The sequence below is a fragment of the Bos grunniens genome, chromosome 7 (assembly GCF_055505025.1).
Source record: "Bos grunniens cultivar Pamir isolate PY7600 chromosome 7, Bosgru_T2T1.0, whole genome shotgun sequence".
NCBI classification, from domain to species: Eukaryota; Metazoa; Chordata; class Mammalia; order Artiodactyla; family Bovidae; genus Bos; species Bos grunniens.
Window position 1 is genome coordinate 26,154,079 of NC_141171.1, and position 20,873 is coordinate 26,174,951.

The 20,873-nt window shown below is 37.1% G+C and overlaps 2 protein-coding genes across 50 annotated transcripts in view; one reads left to right on the forward strand and one right to left on the reverse strand.

Moving 5' to 3' along the window:
* LOC147368940 (uncharacterized) overlaps window positions 1-20,873 on the forward strand; it is a 509,652-nt gene that overhangs the window by 191,143 nt on the left and 297,636 nt on the right. For 35 of the 48 annotated variants that reach the window (XR_015166931.1, XR_015166934.1, XR_015166933.1 and 32 more), the window contains one exon: window positions 19,481-19,597. The exons of 5 other annotated variants lie outside the window; for them this stretch is intronic. The gene's annotated coding sequence lies outside the window, so the exon portion shown is untranslated. Of the gene's footprint in view, window positions 1-13,427; window positions 13,603-15,680; window positions 15,828-19,480; window positions 19,598-20,873 lie in introns of those variants that run through there. 8 more of the 48 variants (XR_015166956.1, XR_015166960.1, XR_015166963.1 and 5 more) reach the window with 2 other exon arrangements.
* Window positions 1-20,873, reverse strand: part of CCDC192 (coiled-coil domain containing 192) — a 150,964-nt gene that overhangs the window by 41,272 nt on the left and 88,819 nt on the right. Inside the window, exon 5 of one of the 2 annotated variants that reach the window (XM_086410503.1) lies at window positions 14,365-14,669. The exons of the other annotated variant lie outside the window; for it this stretch is intronic. Coding sequence (XP_086266629.1) covers window positions 14,469-14,669 — 201 coding nt within the window. The 3' untranslated portion in view covers window positions 14,365-14,468. Of the gene's footprint in view, window positions 1-14,364; window positions 14,670-20,873 lie in introns of those variants that run through there. 2 annotated transcript variants of the gene reach the window in all.

A 20,873-nucleotide genomic window follows, 5' to 3' on the forward strand; every position in this document is an offset into this window, starting at 1 on the left:
GACACTCGCAGCTGTATTACCTTCACTGCAGGCTGAAGCAATTAGTAGGCAGCCCTGAGGGACAGGATTGCTTGATTCTACCCAGGAGAGCTAGTTGTTTGAACAAAACAGTTGCTCCCTTAAAAAAAATTCTCCTCGTGATGATTTTAGATGGCTTTTCAATTTTAAATCTTTGCCTGAAAAGATGCTATGATTACATGTCACAATATAAAACAGATTTGTATGATTTATAAAGTTCATTTAAGCACTATAGCAAAGCCATATTAACGTTTCACTTTTTGCTATTGTGATTTTCCTTCTCTTCACTTGATCTCAAATTACTTCTTTTGGATGGATACTAAAATATGTGTAAGATTTTTGGTGTGTGATCAAAGAGACAGTTTCAAGGTCTCTGCCTTGGTTGGAAATATGAAGAAAGTTCCTGAGAGACAAAGAACTCAATGTAATTGTTTTTATACAGCTTATTCGAACACCACTATGCCCAACTACAGTAATACGATCTTGCTTAGCTAGAATATTTGCTTTTTTATTACAAAGGTTTATTCTAGGAACACAAGCAATAGGTTATCTACAAAAAGAATACTAGTTTCAAGCACTGGAAGTCTCTGAAGGTTCGTAGAGAGTTTTGCTTTGGTAAGGAAAAATACATTTAAAATATTCTTCTTCTTAATCATTTGAGCAATAAATGCAAAGCAATTCCTATAGATAAATAAGTAAGGAATAGTAAAATGTATAAGCAGAGTACAGAGAAGATAATATTCCTGCTTTCAAGAAGTTTACTATTTTATCTTTATGATGTAGTATAAACAGAGACTGGAAGAAATAAATCAAAATTCAAATCATTATATATTTATTGAGCACTGAATGTGCCTGGATTAGAAAGTAGAACAGTGAACTAAAAGCTTAAATAATTCTGAAAGTGATGCTCACTTAAAATAATTTTAACACAATACAATTTTAATATAATAAGTCAGATAATGAAACTGCTAGAATAGAGATATAAATTGTGTGCTATCAGAGAATTCATTAACTGATTATCTGTTGTCAACTCATCAGTGAACGTGAACAAGGCAGGACTGTGAAATGAGAGAAAAGGATGGGCCACCTGAGAATCTTAACACTTGGATTTTACTCCAAGAGTATTTTCTGAGTAAGAACTATATAGGGGACAACCAAAGAATAAGATTTGCTTTTAAAAAGAGAGCCAAGCCTTTCTAATGCATCCATAATTAAAAGTTTCCCTCAATTTCTATCAGCTTGCAGAATCACCCCTTTCTTTGGCTAAGTTGAGAATAATTGCTTAAAAAGATTAGCTATCTTGGCTACCATTTCAACTATCAGGAGAGGTTCAAGCCCCATGAGAGTCCACAGTAGCCTGGGGCTTGGACAGGACCTGCTGGCACAATTAGGATGCCGCGTGTGTGCGCCAAGATAATTCACAGATTCCCAGGCTCTGAGGTACTCTCATTTCATTTGGTTTTATCTAGAAAACAACAGGATATAAATATGTAGTTTGGTTTTGGATGACTTGGTTCAGAGGCAGTATAAATTATTATCCTGTTGAATTAGTAATCCAATTTCAAATTACTAATAAATTTGAAATCCACTTTGTTCCAACCCCCAATTCTGTTTCCCAAATTTCTTTTCTCCCTACAAGCAACTGCTATTTTGAATTTTTGAGTAATTCTTTCAGGTTAAAATTTTTTTATTAGTCTATTTTGTTCTATAGATTCTCTTACATGTATTCTTACTATAGACATGTTTTTATGCCTTCCTTTTTTCATACATATTTTTAAAATTTTACATTAATGCTGTCATACCATCTATAGTTGCATTTTGTTGTTTAGTTACTAAGTCACGTCTGACTCTTTGCAACCCCATGGACTGCAGTACACCAGGCTTCTCTGTCCTTCACTATCTCCCAGTGCGCTCAAACTCATGTCCATTGAGTCAGTGATGGTATCCAACCACCTCATCCTCTGATTCCCCCTTCTTCTCCTGCCCTCAATCTTTTCCAGCATCAGGGTCTTTCCCAATGAGTCACTTCTTTGCATCAGGTGGTCAAAGTGTTGGAGCTTCAGCTTCAGCCTCAATCCTTCCAATGAATATTCAGTGTGGATTTCCTTTAGTCTTGGCTGGTTGGATCTCCTTGCTGTCCAAAATACTCTCAAGAGTCTTCTCCAGTACCATGATTCAAAAGCATCAATTCTTTGGGGCTCAGCCTTCTTTAGGGTCCAATTTTCACATCCATACATGACTACTGGAAAAACTATAGCTTTGACTGTATGGACCTTTGTTGGCAAAATTATATCTCTGCTTTTTATATGCTGTCTAGGTTTGTCATGGCTTTCCTTCCATAGAAATATATTATATTTATATAATAGCATATAGATAACATATATAATAGCACATCTATGTCTATATTGTAATAGTCTTCAGTGATTATCCTGGTGTAGTTTCTTCAGGGAAAATACTGAAACATGGATTATAGGGATATAGGACAGTGCATTTTCAGCTGTATTAGGTGTTTCCTGATGGCTCTAGAGTTAATATGCTAATAAACAACTCATGCCACCATTTTGTAAGACCTTCCGTTTCTCACATCATCTCCAATATTTGATGCTTCTTTGATTTTTTCCAATCAAATAAGTATGACATTGTATCCTTGTATTAATTTCCATGTTTCTGATTATTAGTAAGATTAAAGATATTTTCATATATTTATCAGACATTTGTTTCACTCGTGAGTTCTACTTTTTCATGCTTTTATTTTTCATATCTTGCTGATTTTGTCTTTTTGTTTTAAAAAATGATATATAAAAGTTCATATTTTTCCATTTATTTCATTACTGTTTATTTGAATTTAATCTTTGATTCTTTATTTAGCATTTTAAAATTAGCAATTAAATTTGTTTTCAACTTTTGAGAAATAAATACAGTTAAGGTTATGATTTTCCTTCTGAGTATCACTTTAATTTGTATTAAATTATATTAGGTTGCATTAAAATTATAGTTTTGTCCAGATATATGCCCAGGAGTGGGATTTCTGTATCATATGTTAATTCTACTTTTAGTTTTCTAAGGATCTACCATGCTGTTTTTCCTTTTATAAAAAAAAATACATAAAACAACACTTGTTAGTTGTAGACTTTTTAACGATGTCCATTCTGACTGCTGTGAGGTGGTACCTAGTTGTTTTGACTTGCATTTCTCTAATAATTGCTGACAGCATCTTTTCATGTGCCTACTGGCTGTCTGTATTTCTTCTTTGCAGAAATGTCTATTTAGGTTTTCTGTCCATTTTTCAATTGGGTTGTTTGTTTTTTTTGTTGTTGAGTTGTATAGCTGTTTGTATATTTTGAAAATTAAGCCCTCATCAGTCACATTGTTTCAAATATTTATTCCCAGTTTTTAGGTCGTCTTCTCATTTTGTTTATGGTTTCTTTTGCTGTGCAAAAGCTTGTGAGTTTTTTTAGGTACCATTTGTTTGTTTTCGTTTTTGTTTTTATTGCCTTGGGAGAATGATCTAAGAAAACATTGATATGATTGATGTCAGAGAATGTTTTGACTATATTCTCTTCTAGGAGTCTTATAGTGTCGTGTCTTATGTTTGTCTTTAAGCCATTTTGAGTTTGAGTTTGTGTTTGTAAGAGGGGCTGTTCTAACTTCATTGATTTACATATGACTGTCCAACTTTCTCCACACCACTTGATGAAGAGACTTTTTCCCATTCTTGCCTCTTTTGTCGAAGATTGAACATTAAAAATTTTTTTTTAACTCAGATCTCCCTCCAGTGTCTACAGCCTTTCATGTTCAGGTTGTATAAAATGATAATTGCATCTAAGTTTACACCATCATTAATATTTTTATTTTGACAAGCATCAACCCTAAAAAAAGTTGAAAGATGAGTACAATAAGCACCATATAGCCTTCATTTAGATTCAGAAACTGTTAAACTTTTTGCTGCTGCTGCTGCTGCTAAGTCGCTTCAGTCGTGTCCAACTCTGTGCGACCCCATAGACGGCAGCCCACCAGGCTCCGCCGTCCCTGGGATTCTCCAGGCAAGAACACTGGAGTAGGTTGCCATTTCCTTCTCCAATGCATGAAAGTGAAAAGTGAAGTCGCTCAGTCGTATCCCCCTCTTCACAACCCCATGGACTGCAGCCCACCAGGCTCCGCCGTCCATGCTTTATCACTCTCTTAATTATGTCGCTAATATCATGGCATAGCACTCCTACATACAGGCCGCTTTTATTGTGCTTTACTTTATTGCACATCACACATGTGCATATTTTTAGATTAATTTTTATTGGGGTATAGTTGATTCATAATATTTTATGCATTTTTATTTATAAACTGAGATTTTGACAGTCTTGTGTCAAGCAAATCTATCAGTGCCATTTTTCCAACAGCATTTACTAATTTCACTTCTCTGTGTCACATTGTGGTAATTCTCAAACTATTTCAAACTCTTTAATTACTATATTTGTTACATTTGTTATTCTTGATGTTATTCTTGTCATTGTTTTGAGATGCCACTAACTGTGCCCATACACCCATATAAGACAGTAAACTTGATATATGTTGTATGTGTTCTGAATGCCCCTCTGGCCATTCTCCCATCTCTCTCATTCTTCTTGGGCTTCCCTATTCTATGAGACACAACAATATTGAAATTAGGCCAATGAATAACTCTACAATATCCTCTAAGTGAAAGGCCTTCAAGTGAAAGGAAGAGTCACGTATCTCTCATTTTAAATCAAAAGCTGTCAGTGATTAAGTTTAGTGAGGAAACCTTGTGGGAAACTGAGATAGACAAAAAGGTAGGCCTCTTGTGCCAAACTCTTAGCCAAGTTGTGAATGCAAAGGAAACATTCTTGAAGTAAATTAAAAGTACTACTCCAGTGAACACATTAATGATAAGAAAGTGAAACAGCTTTATTATGGATAGTAGTGAGAGTTTTAGTGATCTGCATAGAAGAACAAACCAGCCGCAATATTCCTTTAAGTTAAAGCCTAACCAGAGCAAGATCCTAACTCTCTTCAATTCTATAAAGGCTCAGAGAGGTGAGGAAGATGCAGAAGAAAACTCTGAGGTTAGTAGAGGCTGGTTCATGAGGTTTAAGGAAAAGGAAAGAAGTTGTCTCCATAACATCAAAGTGCACGATGAAGCAAGTGCTGATGTTGAAGCTGCAGGATCGAACTAAGTTAATGAATGAAGGTGGCTACATTACACAGCTGATTTTGGGGGTAAACAAAACAGCTTTCTGTTGGAAGATGTCATCTAGGACTTTCAGAGCTAGAGAGGAGAAGTCACTGCCTGGCTTAAAGGACAGGCTGACACTCATATTAAAGGGTAATGCAGATGGCGACTTGAAATTGAAGCCAGTGCTCATTTACCATTCTGAAAATCCTAGGGTCCTTAAGAATTATGCTAACTCTATCCTATCTGTACTTTAGAAATGGAACAAGAAAGCCTGGATGACTAAACATCTGTTTACATCGTTTACTGAATATTTTGAGCCTACTGTTGGGACCTACTGCTCAAAAAAAAAAAAAGATTCCTTCCAAAATATTACTACTCCTTGACCATGTACCTGGTTACTTAAGAGCTGTGATGGAGATAAACATGAATTTCAGGTTGTTTTCATGCCTGTTAACACAATATGCATTCTGTATCCCATGGATGGAGGAGCCTGGTGGGCTGCAGCCCATGGGGTCTCAAAGAGTCGGACACGACTGAGCAACTTCACTTTCACTTTCCACTTTCATGCATTGGAGAGGGAAATGGCAACCCACTCCAGTATTCTTGCCTGGAGAATCCCAGGGATTGGGGAGCCTGGTGGGCTGCCGTCTACGGGGTCGCACAGAGTCGGACACAACTGAAGCGACTTAGCAGCAGCATCAGCAGCAGTCCATGGATCAAGAGGTCATTTTGACTTTCAAGTCTTATTATTTAAGAAATTTCATAAAGTTATACATGCCATATATAGTGATTCCTCTTATGAATCCAGACAAAGTCAACTGAAAACCTTCCAGAAAGGATTCACCATTCTAGATGTCACTAAGAGCATTTAGATAAGCAAATGATACCACTCTAATGGCAGAAAGTGAAGAGGAACTAAAGAGCCTCTTGATGAGGGTCAGAGGGGAGAGTGAAAAAGCTTCCTTAAAACTAGGCATTCAGGAAAATAAAATCGTGGCATTTGGTCCCATAACTTCATGGCAAATAGATGAGGAAAAAGTGGAAACAGTGACAGATTTTTGGGGGGCTCCAAAATCACTGTGGATGGTGATTGCAGCCATGAAATTAAAAGATGCTTGCTCCTTAGAAGGAAAGATATGACAAACCTAAACAGCATATTAAAAATCAGAGATATCACTTTTCTGACAAAGGCCCATATAGTCAAAGTTATGGTTTTTCCAGTAGTCATGTACAGATATGAGAGTTGGACCTTGAAGAAGGCTTAGTGCCAGAAGTTGATGCTTTTGAATTGTGGTGCTGGAGAAGACTCTTGAGAGTCCCTTGGACAGCAAGGAGCTCAAACTAGTCAAGCCTGAAAGTCAACCCTGAATGTTCATTGGAAGGACTGAGGTTGAAGCTGAAGCTCCAATACTTTGACCACCTGAGGTGAAGAGCCAACTAAATGGAAAAGATGCTGATGCTGGAAAAGATTGAGGGCAGGAGGAGAAGAGGGCAACAGAGGATGACGTGGTTGGATAGCATCACTCACTCAATGGACACAAGTTTGAGCACACTGGTAGAGAATAAAGTACAGGGAAGCCTGGTAGATTGCATTCCATGGGATTGTAAGGAGTTGGACATAACTTAGTAACTGAACAACAAGAAGAACATTCATGATTCATGAAAAGAGGTCCAAATATCAACATTAGCAGGAATTTGGAAGAAGTTAATTCCAACCCTTATCAATGACTTTGAGGGCATTAAGACTTCAGTGGAGGAAGTAACTGCAAGTGTAGTGAAAATAGCAAGAGAACTCGATGTGGAGCCTGAATATGTGACTGAATTGCTGCAATCTCTTGATAAACTTGTAACAGATGAACAGTTGCTTCTTATGGATGAGCGAAGAAACTGATACCTTGAGATGGAATCTACTGCTGGTGAAGATACTGTGAATGTTGTTGTTGAAATGACAACAAAGGATTTAGAATATTGCCTAAACTTAGTTGATAAAGCAGCAGCATGGTTTGAGAAGGCTGATTCCAGTTTTGAGAAAAGTTCTACAGTGGGTAAAATGCTATCAAACAGCATTGGATACTATGGAGAACTTGTTTGTAGAAGGAAGAGCCAATTGATATGGCAAGCTTCATTGTTGTCTTATTTTAAGCATTTGCCACATTCACCCCATCATTCAATAATGACCCTCTGATCAAGCAGCAGCCATTAAAATGGAGGCAAGAACCTCTACCAGTAAAAAAAGACTGACTTGCTCATTACACTCAGATGATGGTTAGTATTTTTTTTTAGAAATAAAGTATTTTTTTTAATTAAGGTGTATACATTGTTATTTAATAGACTACAGTATATAACTTTTGTCTGCACGAAGAGATCAAAAAGTACATGTGACTCACTTTATTTTGATATTCAGTTTATTGCTATGGTCTGGAACCAGATTCACAATATCTGTAAAGTATGCCTGTACTTCAGCAAGCATCTTCTAAGAAAACATGATTCTTCTCTATGACCACAATGCCTTTTGTACACCCCCAGAATTCATATTCATACAAGAACATTACCTAATAGCCAGTCTACATTTCAATTTCTTCAATGGCTCTGAAAATAGCTCTTGTATATTTTTCTTTTTAAGTTCACATCATTCCAAGGATTATATGCCCACTGCCTTTTGTTATCATGTTTCTTTACTTTAATCTGGATAAGTCGCTGCCTTTTATTTTCTTTCATAATCATATTTTTGAAGAGTTCAGCATAAATTGTCTTGTAAAATGTCTGACAGCCTGGATTCATTCAACTATATTTTTTCACATAATTAGGTTAAACCTTTTGGACCAGAAGAGTATATCAGATCAGATCAGTCAGTCAGTCGTGTCCGACTCTTTGCGACCCCATGAATCGCAGCACACCAGGCCTCCCTGTCCATCACCAACTCCCGGAGTTCACTCAGACTCACATCCATTGAGTCAGTGATGCCATCCAGCCATCTCACCCTCTGTCGTCCCCTTCTCCTCCTGCCCCCAATCCCTCCCAGCATCAGAGTCTTTTCCAGTGAGTCAACTCTTCGCATGAGGTGGCCAAAGTACTGGAGTTTCAGCTTTAGCATCAGTCCTTCCAAAGAAATCCCAGGGCAGATCTCCTTCAGAATGGACTGGTTGGATCTCCTTGCAGTCTAAGGGACTCTCAAGAGTCTTCTCCAACACCACAGTTCAAAAGCATCAACTCTTCGGCGCTCAGCCTTCTTCACAGTCCAACTCTCACATCCATACATGACCACAGGAAAAACCATAGCCTTGACTAGACGAACCTTTGTTGGCAAAGTAATGTCTCTGCTTTTGAATATGCTGTCTAGGTTGGTCATAACTTTCCTTTCAAGGAGTAAGTGTCTTTTAATTTCATGACTGCAGTCACCATCTGTAGTGATTTTGGAGCCCAGAAAAATAAAGTCTGACACTGTTTGCGCTGTTTCCCCATCTATTTCCCATGAAGTGGTGGGACTGGATGCCATGATCTTCGTTTTCTGAATGTTGAGCTTTAAGCCAACTTTTTCACTCTCCACTTTCACTTTCGTCAAGAGGCTTTTGAGTTCCTCCTCACTTTCTGCCATAAGGGTGGTGTCATCTGCATATCTGAGGTTATTGATATTTCTCCCAGCAATCTTGATTCCAGCTTGTGTTTCTTTATGTTTTATACCTCTTATCAGGAGGCATATAATAACATGTTGTCCTGTGAATGTCCTAATAACGCTAGGCTGGATCACTTGACCAGGGTGGTGTTTTCCAGATAGCACCATTGTAAATCTCATTTTTCCCCATTTCTAATTAATAAGTAATCTGTAGGGGCACCTCTCCTTTAGTTTTGTTTGTTTGTTTTTTTTCTGGTTTTTGCAGCATATTATGTGCAGAAAAGCATACATATCATTAGTGTGTTGCTCAGTGAATTTTTACAAACTGAATACATCCATGTAAATAATCAGCCTCTAGCTTGAGATATATAATAACATCAGCACTCTAGAAACTCACCTCATACTTTCTTTCTGGCTCTTCGTAGGTAACTACTATTTGAATTTCTGACATCATAAATTGATTTTTATCTTATTTTATACTGTAACTAAACCTAATCACACAGGATGTCCTTTTCATGACTGGTTTATTTAACTCAAGATTATGTTTGTGAGGCTCATGTGTATCGTATGGTGGCTTAATTTTGCTCATTATTCTTGCTGTTAATATTTTGTTGTATGAATATATAAATGATTTTTATCCATTCTCTTATGGATTTAGGGGCAGTTTACATTGGAGATATTATAAATAGAGATTGTGTAAACACTCTAGTATATTTCTTCTGGTTAAATTTTCATTTATGTTGGAAATGTTCCAACAGAATAGAATAGCTAGGTGACAAAATATGCCCAAGTTCAGTTTTCAGAGTTACTGTGTTAATTTACCTGCCCACACAAGTGGTTAAGTGTTCTAGTTACTCCTTATCCTTGCCAATACCTAATATTATTACTTGCTTACATTTTAGGCATTCTGGGGAGGGTATAGTGGGATCTTACCTCACTTTTAAAGCTCTCTAACTGAATCTATTTAAAAACATTTCAAAATAGTCAACACTAAATTATATTTGCTGAACTCTGTTACTTATTTTTTTTTGCTTGCCACTAATTTTTGCATCCAGCTACTATGCTATATTGGTTCAATTTCCTGCTTGATGACAAATACTAGAAATTCTTTCCATGAGAAGACAGTGTAATCTTTCTGGCTCCATTTATCTAATTATTTTATTCCACTTTGATCTGAGTGATAGTTTAGTTGTGTATGGAGTTTGGGGATGAATATTATTGTCTCAGCCCTAGGAAGACTCTTTCCCATTGTCTCTTGCCAATACTCGTTGTTGATGAGAAGTCTGCCATCAGTTTGTTTCTTTACAGGCATATATCTTTTCTCTCTGGTGGATTTTTAAGATTTTCTCTTTTTTTGGCATTGATCATCAAAAGGTTACATTATTACTTTTTTAAAAAAATGTATTTATTTTTTAATTGAAGGATAATTGCTTTACAGAATTTTGTTGTTACATTATTACTGTTTGACATTTTACTACAGTGTACCTGTATATGAATTTACTTACATTTTTTCTACTGGAAACTTGATTAAATTCTTAAATCTGGAGCTATGTTTCTTATATACAAGAATATGCACATTCATTATTTGAATATTTCTTCTCCTCTATTCTCTGTCAGTATTCTGAGACCTTCTCATTCTTTTTCTTCCATATGTCTTAAATTCTCTTTCATATTTTTTCATTTATTTATCCCTCTGTGCTGGGTTCTGTGTGATCCAAGAGAATCTTCTCTCTTCCAATTCACTTATCTCTCTCTGTTAATCTAATGTTAAATTTGTTCTTTTAAGCTTTTAAAAATTTTAATTACTGTATTTTTTCTTTCTAGAATTTCTGTTAGGTGATTTTTCAGATCTTCTTATTCTTTTTCATACCACCTTGCCTTTGTTTTATGTTTTCCTTCCTTTCCTTTTTGAACATTGTAAATAATTTGAAGTCCTTTTAAAATTACTTCATTATCTCCTTTCCCAGAAAGCTATGCAAATCCTCCATTTATTTGCCAATTCACTCTTTATTCAGCGTAGTCATCATGTTATAATCTCTTCTTTCTTGCAGTTTATCTCTGTGGTAGTCCCATTTGCATTAGTCTTTGATGGATTTTTAATGTTAATTTCCCAGCTTGGGGATATAGGGCTTTGTGTATCACACATAGTCAGACCTCTATCCATGAACAGAGCAAGCTTAGGTTTTCAATTTCTTGTGTCTGATTATATTTCAACATACAACTGTGGATAGAAACTTCCTCCTAGTTATTCCAGAAATTTCTTGTTTCCATTTCATTTGTGAAACAGACTTTCCTGACCCCTAGCTTTACACATGAAGGTTCAATTCTAACTCTTTGCTCCCAGAGTCCTATGGTCTAGTTTATCTTCTGCAAGTAATCCAAGTCCTCAGCCATTTATTGATAACTTGTTCCTAATTTCTATTGAGCTTTTTGGGATCAGCTTCAGCTCAGCACTTTCACTTTGAGTTATACTGCACACCTGACATCTGAAAATTTCCTTTTTTTTTTTTTAGTTCCAATTTGGACTATATATTCAAGGTTTTTAAAAATGGGATGGGGGGATTGTTGTAACCCAACATTTCAACATCTTCACAGCAGCTTGGGAGAGTTCCTGCATGATACGTCGTCTTTAAATGTGCAAAGTCCTGGGTCATTGTCCTTTGTTTTCACTTCTGGTTACTTCTTTACCCAAAAGTCTGCTAAGGGAGTTGATTCTAAGGTGGAATAAGTTTCTTCTTATTTGATAATGCCCATTTTTACTACTTCAATCTTTTTTTTTTTTTAATGAAGATAAATCTTCAAAAAAAAAAAAAAAAAACCTTGAAGTTTGACAGTGTCACTGTCTGATAAAGAATATCAAGGATATAGTTTCTACCACTATGTCATAATATTTGAAATTCTACCATTAGGAATTACTTTTATATAGTTACTATTTTAATGACTCCTAAAAATCAGTATGTTACATTCAGTGATTAAGACCTCAAGAAATCACTTCCTTTTTGGCATTATCTGATTTCCTAATAACAACTATCTGAAAAAACCCATGCATACGAGTGTTGATTTTGATGGTAGTAAAGTTATGTGAGAAAACTCAGACCCTATAAAGATGTCACATGCAATGTTTGCTAATTCTATAATTGGAGTTGTATTAATATATGTAACAGTTCAGTTCAGTTGCTCAGTCATGTCTGACTCTTTGCGACCCCATGAATTGCAGCACACCAGGCCTCCCTGTCCATCACCATCTCCCGGAGTTCACTCAGACTCACAACCATTGAGTTGGTGATGCCATCCAGCCATCTCATCCTCTGTCGTCCCCATTTCATCCTGTCCCCAATCCCTCCCAGCATCAGAGTCTTTTCCAATAAGTCAACTCTTCGCATGAGGTAGCCAAAGTAGTGGAGTTTCAGCTTCAGCATCATTCCTTCCAAAGAATACCCAGGACTGATCTCCTTCAGAATGGACTGGTTGGATCTCCTTGCAGTCCAAGGGACTGTCAGGAGTCTTCTCCAACACCACAGTTCAAAAGCATCGATTCTTCAGCGCTCAGCTTTCTTCACAGTCCAACTCTCGCATCCATACATGACCACAGGAAAAACCATAGCCTTGACTAGACGAACCTTTGTTGGCAAAGTAATGTCTCTGCTTTTGAATACGCTATCTAGGTCGGTCATAACTTTCCTTCCAAGGAGTAAGCGTCTTTTAATTTCATGGCTGCAGTCACCATCTGCAGTGATTTTGGAGCCCCAAAAAATAAAGTCTGACACTGTTTCCACTGTTTCCCCATCTATATATGTATACGTAGGCATATATGTGTGAATACATACACATACAGTATTCTAAAGCATGATTCATTTTTATAATTACAGATTTGATTTTAAATTCATTTCTTTTTTTTTTTACTACAGTTAGTGCTAAATGCTTATGAACTTTAAAAAATACAGTATTAATTTTTGACAGCATAAATACAAAAACTTTGAGACAGAAGAAATAATTGAGGTTTTAGGGGAAAAACATTCATTTTGCTATTAGGATTTATTTTCCAAACTGTCAAATTAGATTTAGAAAACCTCTATCCCTTTTACAAAAAAGAAAAAAAAAACCACGCATGTCAGCTTGTACAAATTTAGACGTGACATCCCTCAGAATTAATTGTAAACAACTCAGCAGCCCTGGAGGTTTTGCCTTTGAGCCAGGCTTGCTAGGTGAGTTTACTAAAAACAGTGGATTAACAGATACTCAATTATGATTTCTGTGGGTTGCCAAACTACATTCTTAAACTATCATTTAGCATTCTATATTTAGATAACTGAAAATTTTTACTTTTCCATAAAGAATAATTTTTTTTAAGTTCATTTGTGGATTATAAAGTCATAGGAGTAGGGGGAAGCAGTGTCCGTTTCCTTTGCCTCCCAAACCCTCTGACCCTATGAATTTGAGCTTGGTGATATGGGCTGAATTGTCTCTCCCCACCAGAAGTTCATATGTTGATGTCTTAACCCTCAATATGTAGCCTTTTATATTTGGAGATAAGGTCTTTAAAGAGGTAATGAAGGTAAAATGAGATCTTTAGTGTGGCCCCTAACTCTGTGTGACTGACGTCCTCAGAACAACGTGCGCTCGTAAAAAAGAAGAGCCATGAAGACGCAGGAAGAAGATAGCTGTCTTCGAGCCTGGAAGATCTCAAGAGAAAGCAACCCTGCCAACACCTTGATTTGGGACTTTTAGCCTCCAGAAGTATGAGAAAATACCTTTCTGTTATCTAAGCCACCCAGTCCGAAGTATTTTGTTATGGCAACCTTAGCAAACTAATACCAGAGTAATAATTCCTTTTCTTCAGTCTCCACAGTAATTAGTGGAAATCCCTGCCAGAGTTCAGTTTCATTGCTAGTCTTTGAGGCCTGGGAAGGACAAGAATGTATCCATTGACAAAAAATTAACAAGACAAAACACACCAGCACACTAGAGGAAACCTTTGTTTTCTAGAGGCTGAAAAGGCAACTGAATATTTCTTGAATGTGAGCATTTTGCTGTTTGTATTTCTTTGCTATATAGAATATAAAAAAAAAAAAACAGTCTGAGAGATAAATTTGATATAAATAAAACGTAGGTAAGAAATAGGAATTCACATTTTTTTTGGTTCCACTTCAGATTTTTTTCCCAGGGAAATGGATAATTTGTTGCAAAAATGTACACTTTTTTCCCTTCCTGCCTGGTAAAACCACCAGGATGTTTTCTCACTTGCCAGAGATCCTTGTCTATGTCTATTCTGCCATCAGTATACAGTTGCGGGGGTTATGGCTGGGGAAACCAGACTGCAACTATATTCAAGAGTATGTAATGCCTCTATAGAAATCAGTGGAGCCTGGCAAGCCCCAGTCCAGGGGGTCACAAAGACTCAGACACGACTTAGCAATTGAACAACGACAACAGCAACAACATAGAAATCAACAAAGACACAAAGCCCTGATTCTGGAGATTATTTATCTGAGAAGTAAAATAACCTTTAAAAAAACTAAAAATAAAAACCCAGTAAAACAGTGTATTTCTTCATTAATCTAATTTTTATTGCAGATATTTTAAGAAATTGGACAATTTTTACTTTGATAATTTTAAAAATACATTTTCATGGTGTTTGCTATTCTTCACCTAGCTCCTCCTCCAGCAATTTCTTTTGTTCCTTCCTATTTCTTCTTTTTGGTTTCCAGCAACGATGTTAAAAATAAATAAACGCTTTAGAATTTGTAGTGCTGTCACACATATTTGAAGAACAAAGGTGGGAGGTAGTTTGCGTTTTCTTCTTTGCAGACTCCAGAAAATGTTTATGAAGTTAGCTACCATAAAACAATTCTGAAAAAAAAAAAAAAAAAAACCAAAAAAAAAACCTTGTGCAGGAGAATCTAAATTTCCCATTTTATTTGCTTGATTTGCACTTGAGACTTTTCCAACCCACCCTTCTCTCACTTTTCACTTCAGATCTGCAGTTTCAACTTACTTCTAACCAAGTGTACTTATCATGCCCCCTAGGCAAATCAAAGGCAGTGTATTCAAAATGAAATTGATTCTCTTTCCCCCACCTATTCTTCAATAGCTTCATCCCTCTGGGAATGTCACTCACCTTCCACTCCATCCTCAAGCTTTTGCATCTGATGGGGTTCTCCCTGTTCCCTCTGCATGTCGCCAGTTCTCACAGTCGACCTTCCTTTTTCCTTCCCTGTTGTCTCCATCCACAGAAACGTCTCCATCACCTTTGACCCAGGTTCCTGCAGTACGTATCCTGGGTCCATCCTCTCCAGTTCATTTTCTACATTGCCCTCAGTTTGACATTTCTAAAATACCAACTTGATTATATCTACAACCATTCAGTGGCTGCCATCTGCTCTTAGCCATACTTACCTTGTTAGACTTATTTCTGGACATCTTTCTATTCCAAAATATGCCTGTGCTCATTTTTTAATAAATGAAGGTTATTTCCCTTTGCTTGATAGTCTCGCTCACCTGTACTCTTATGCGTATTTTGGGTCTCAATTTATATGTCATTTCTTCTAGGAAAACCCCTCACCTTCTCCCAGCCTCAGTTAAGGACTCTTGTCAGGTGTTGTCATGAAGAGGTGTATTTACCTCTACCTTAGGGGTCATGCTGCTTTGCAAATGCCTTTTAACTTGATTCAGTCATCCACCAGTCTGAGAGTGCCAGAGGACAGAGGCAATCTTTATGCTATTCACTGTTCTGTGAACACAGAGCCTGGCACATAACTGATGATGAATAAGTATTTATTAAATGAACAGATAAAAAGTAATGAGAAAACAAAATTCACACTATTTCTGACGGACCCCTTGTTTTGTCTTTTTGTTTGTTAGAAGTGTAACAGATTACTCAAATGTGCTTGAAAAATCCAGAGGTTATCTTATGCGAAGTGAAAAGTGTTAATCACTCAGTTCTGTCCAACTCTTTGTGACCCCATGGACTGGGGCCTTCCAGGCTCCTCTGTCCAAGGAATTCTCCAGGTAAGAATACTGGCGTGGATTGCCATTCCCTTTTTCAGGGGATCTTTCCAACCTAGGGATTGAACCCTGGTCTCCCACATTGCAGGCAGATTCTTTATTATTTGAGCCATCAGGGAAGCAAAGGAACATTTATCTTATTTCCTTATGAGAATTAAGGTATTCCCATAAGGAGTCTTCTTCCTTATTAGTCCTTATTCCTCATACAAGTCTCAAGGACAGTGTGGTGACAGGGAAGAAAGTTAAATGGTTCTGATTCCAAACGGATCACAACATTGACTCTTTTGTCCATTCCTGCTACTTAATAAAAGAACAAACAAGTAAGCACCATGACGCACTGCTCTTCTCAAGTGTAATGTATTCTTCCCAATGGTTTCTAATTATTCAAAAGAAGTCTAGCTTTTTCCCCCAGAGTACATGCATCAAAAGTGAAGAATAAATTTCGTTAAAACATTAGATAGAGATTTTTAAAATAACGAATCAGACCTGCAAATTGTTAGCAAATAATGGGTGGGAAATCCTTGAGCTTGGTCAAAGATTTTACACAGGGAGAGTCCAGGTATATGTATGCCTCTTGTTTTTCTTTTCCAGAAACTACTAGGACTACTCCAAAGGAGTAGGAAGTTACTATCTGACAGATTAGATCAAGTTGGAGGAAAGAGCTCCTTTATTGTTTTGACGTTTATATGTTGGCCCAGTATTTCAATAAAGTCCTTGTACATTGCACAGCTGTGTCCGATGCAGGAGAAGTTGCCAGTGTTAATGACAGCAGCACAAAGAGTTCTTCTGCTGACCGTGCCTAATACTTTTATACTGATTAAATATTTAAGAACCAAAAGGTTCCGTATTTAAAGACAATAAACCATGCCAATGTAAATCAAAGTTTGAAAATGTCAGACAGCTCTAAGACTTTGGGCTAATCATTCACCATGAGAATGATAAAAATTTTCTAAACTGAAACTGTTTTTCTATGCTGCCATCAAGCATATCTAAAGTGGGGGAGACTTTCAGGGCAACATTCTTCTTTTTTTAGGATTTATTCCCAAAGGACACAGTGAATGTTATATCCCACCCCCCCTCCAAAAGTAGGTGTTAGAAGAAAGTGCTCAAAACTGCCTTTGAAGTTTACTACCAAGATTCAGAGTCGTGACAGACCAAATGGGTATTTGGTGCCTGCGGAAAAACCTGTACTCCTTTTACTCTTCCTAGAAGGAATGAAAACACAATTCAAGTGTTCTAGAAAGGGCTCTGCATTCTGGGAATTTTCAGGGCTTAATTTGTAAAGCCTGCCCAGTCCTCCTCATATTTTGCTTCTTCCACCGCCAATGCCTTGGAACACAGGCCTCGGAGAGCCAACCTAAGCGGCGTAATTCATCCACTTCACTGATGTGTTATTCAGCATTTCTGTTTTCTCTTGATCTATCATATTTTAAAAATAAGTATAAATGTTTTAATAGTTGACTTCAAATTATCTGTAGAAAGGTAAAAAAAAACATGATTCTTTTAAAAAAAATATTAAAAGTATCACCACGATATCATCAGGACACTTGGAGGTAGAAAAACCTGAGATGTGGTCTTTATTCTTGTTTTCTAGTAAAACATACTTAGTTCTAAGTGCATTACAAAATTTATTTCAAGATCATGATGGGTCAAAACTCAGCAAGGAGAAGAATGACTAGGTTTAAACCACAGAAGAATTGGAGACAATTGTCTTTTGAAGACACAAATTCTAGATTTTCTTAAAGCCAAATTTTGGCTAAAGTCTTAAAGTACTCTTAAAAGGTAAACAGAGAGTGCGTTTTATCTGTGGTTCAGAAACACACAGACTGGACATGGGACAGCCAAAAGGAGATAAGAATTTGTCACTTGTTTAGTTTAATCTATGCTAAAATTGTTTCTTTGGCGAGTCAGCTGTGCCCCAGTAAAAAATAAAAGGCTCATGTTTATATCTCTCTGACTTTAATACATTTCAGAGTATGTTGTGATTTAAAGCACTGGTTCTTACATTTTTCTTTTAATCATAAACCGTTTTAGTGAAGGAAGATGGAGAAAGCCAAAATCTCTAGTCAATCTACTTATTTATTTCTCCTTTTCAATTAAAAAGAACTCAGTGATAACAAAGAAGGAAAAAAGAAACAATTTGTAGTCTGAGCTTATATACATGTGCTCTAAACAGTGCCCTCTAAACCAAAAAATAATACATGTATTTTTATCACACTTATCTTGATAGTGTGTTGTAACTCACTTAGTCTGCACAAAGTCAATTAGCACACTTACCAACAGGGTGCATGTAAGTAGCCATTTCATGGAGGTGGATTGAGACAGTGACATGTGGGTCGTATATATTTTCTCTAGCATTAGTGACTTGGGTGATTCCTATTTAAACTTCAATATGTGCATATTCTAATAAGTAGTTCTTTGAAAGATATAAGCTAATAATGCAAATATTCACTAACAATAACCAAGTAAGCTTTAACCAAATGATCCTCAGGAACCAGAAAATCCTCAATAAATGAAAAGTATGAAGATAAACTGACATTAATTTGTAATTACAAAGCGAAGACAAGTCACAAGGTTGATGAAGCCCTGAGAACACAGCACACTGGTTGTTTACAGGCATTCCAGCAGCTCTCCAGCATTGCAGACATTGTCACAGACTGAATACTTATAAAACACCTTCTTCCTGAAATTCTAGCATGTGCCAAGTTTAGTTTATGAACCTCAAATACTGGTCATGAGTACTAACTTATCTTCTATTTAACTATCAGAAAAATCTTTAGTTTTTCATAAAAGTGAAAGTGTGTGTGAAACTGTATATCTTTGGCAATAAATAGAAGAAAGGGCTTGTACTTTTGGATTGGTTGAAGGCCTTCAGGAGGCCTTCAAAAGAACCAGGGACTGTGGGCTATTCCTTTAGAAACCTAGGTATACCAAACCTAGAAGAGCTGTGGCCTCCTGAGCTGTAACTTGAAAGGCTGGTGAACCACTGAGAGCCAGAAGTGTGCCTGATGGGGTATATCTGGCCATGCTTCAAGGACCGGGGTGCTGCTGAGACATTTCAGCTGCTTATGGGCTTTGAACCAGATGGCCTCCAAGGGTCCTGCTGACATTGGGAGTCACTATTTATGGCAGATGAGATGACCACATGTTTCTGCTCAGAGCTTTATTTGCTATACAGTTTATTTCAAAGACAGTACTCTTTATGTTCTGGAGAGAGACCACGCATACGACCTGCTGGCTTCTGGGCTACGTCTTAGAACTGTTCCTCTGATGCTATTGTGGATAACTTGTTTTTATACTCGTTTTAAATTGGGAATAAGTCTTAACAGATAAAACAGAAGCAGTACTATTAACAATCCCTTTCTGAGTGACCATGCATTCTTAGTCCTTCACATGGCTCTTCAGGCAAACACTGAATGAATCTTTAGTTTTATAAGAGTATCAAAATTTGGTCAAAGAGCGGGACCGTTCTACTGTGGTATTCCTGTCTGGATATCCAGATTCTCTTAAAGGTCAGCTCATGGACTTGAAAACTACCCAGTTTTGTCCTCTCCCATTTAAAGCCTTTTAATGAAAACTTGCATTGTTTGTCTTGAAACAAATATATTTGAGTTCAAAGATTTGGCACCAATGCAGCCTTGTTTATTTTAACATAGGTGGTGGAAAAATAGCTACTTTGTAAGAAGCTGTGTGACTTCCTGAACGTTCTCTTTTCCAAGACAGAGTGGCCCTGACTGGAGGACAACATCTCCCGCGGGGCAGGAGGAGAGAAGGTGGGTGAGTTATGCGGTGATCCTGTTTTCTATAGAGCACTCAGGGCTCCCGTCTCCATGAATCACAATTGATTTTTTAACACAGACAGATTTCATCTTGATCGATCTTAGACAGTGTTGAAATGAATGCTCTCTAAAATCTAGGCAACTGTATCTTTGTCCTTGCGTCTGTGAAATTCCATGAGAAAAGTGTTCAGAAAGAACTTCATTCAGTGAAAGATGTGGACAGTTTTGGAAATGCTCAAACAAAACCTGTTGAATTTCTATGAACCCCCAGTGAGGAAAACATTAAGAACAGGGGTTTTGAAAGAAACATTTTCCACATTATTTCACAGGTCCGGCTTCCTTTCTGAAAGTTACTTGTTTGCTCTCATAAATAATACTTTTTCCAGCTGGCACACTTAAACAGGATCCATTGAAATAAATTTCATGGGACATTGAGCAATTCCAGTCCTTTTCTCAATCAAAACTAAAGGTTATATTATTTGTTCTGTCCTTCCCTTTTGAGTGCCTAGGAAAGAAACTGTTGATAGTATTGTTAATGTTTCAAAGAAACCTACAGCTGCTAAGTTTTTTTCTTAGGTGAAGCACAGCTTTCCACCTTGGTCACGTCCCTGAAGATAGGCTCTTTTAGGTGTTAGAATTTCTCAAAGAGCAAGAGATGGTAACGGACATCTCAATTCTTCTGTTGGCTCTCATTCCTCTCCTGAATATGTTCATGGTTAGGAATGTTGCTGTTGGCTGGAAGTGCATGCTGATGTGACCACCTCGTTGGTCTGGTGTGCCAGGTGGCATGAGGACTGAGCATTTTGGAAATGCCCATGATTTCCATCAGCATAGAAAAAATTGACTAGTTGGCAATTAGAGCAGATCAATAATGATTCTTTTGTGTGGGCATAGATGGAACAGAAAGCCTTTCACCAATTTTAATAAAAACTCTGAAACATGATTATAAAGGAGCATTGGGGGAAATCCTATGACCTCTTTGGAACATATAAGAAGGACTCTAATGGCACCTTGGGGATGGCTCTTTCCAAAGAGACTATCGTGTTCTCACTGGCTGCTTTAGAAGTAAGGCAGAGACCTCAACAAGACTTGAGAATAGAATTTATTGGCCAGTATGGGGAAAAGTTGGCCTTTAACCCATATGATGGAGGGAGGCTGGTTCACTAGTAAAATAATCTTCAGGGTGGGGAACTGAACTGGGAAAATAAGTAGAGAGAGGAGCAGAACATATTTAACATTTAAGAACATATTAAAATGTGAATTCTAACAA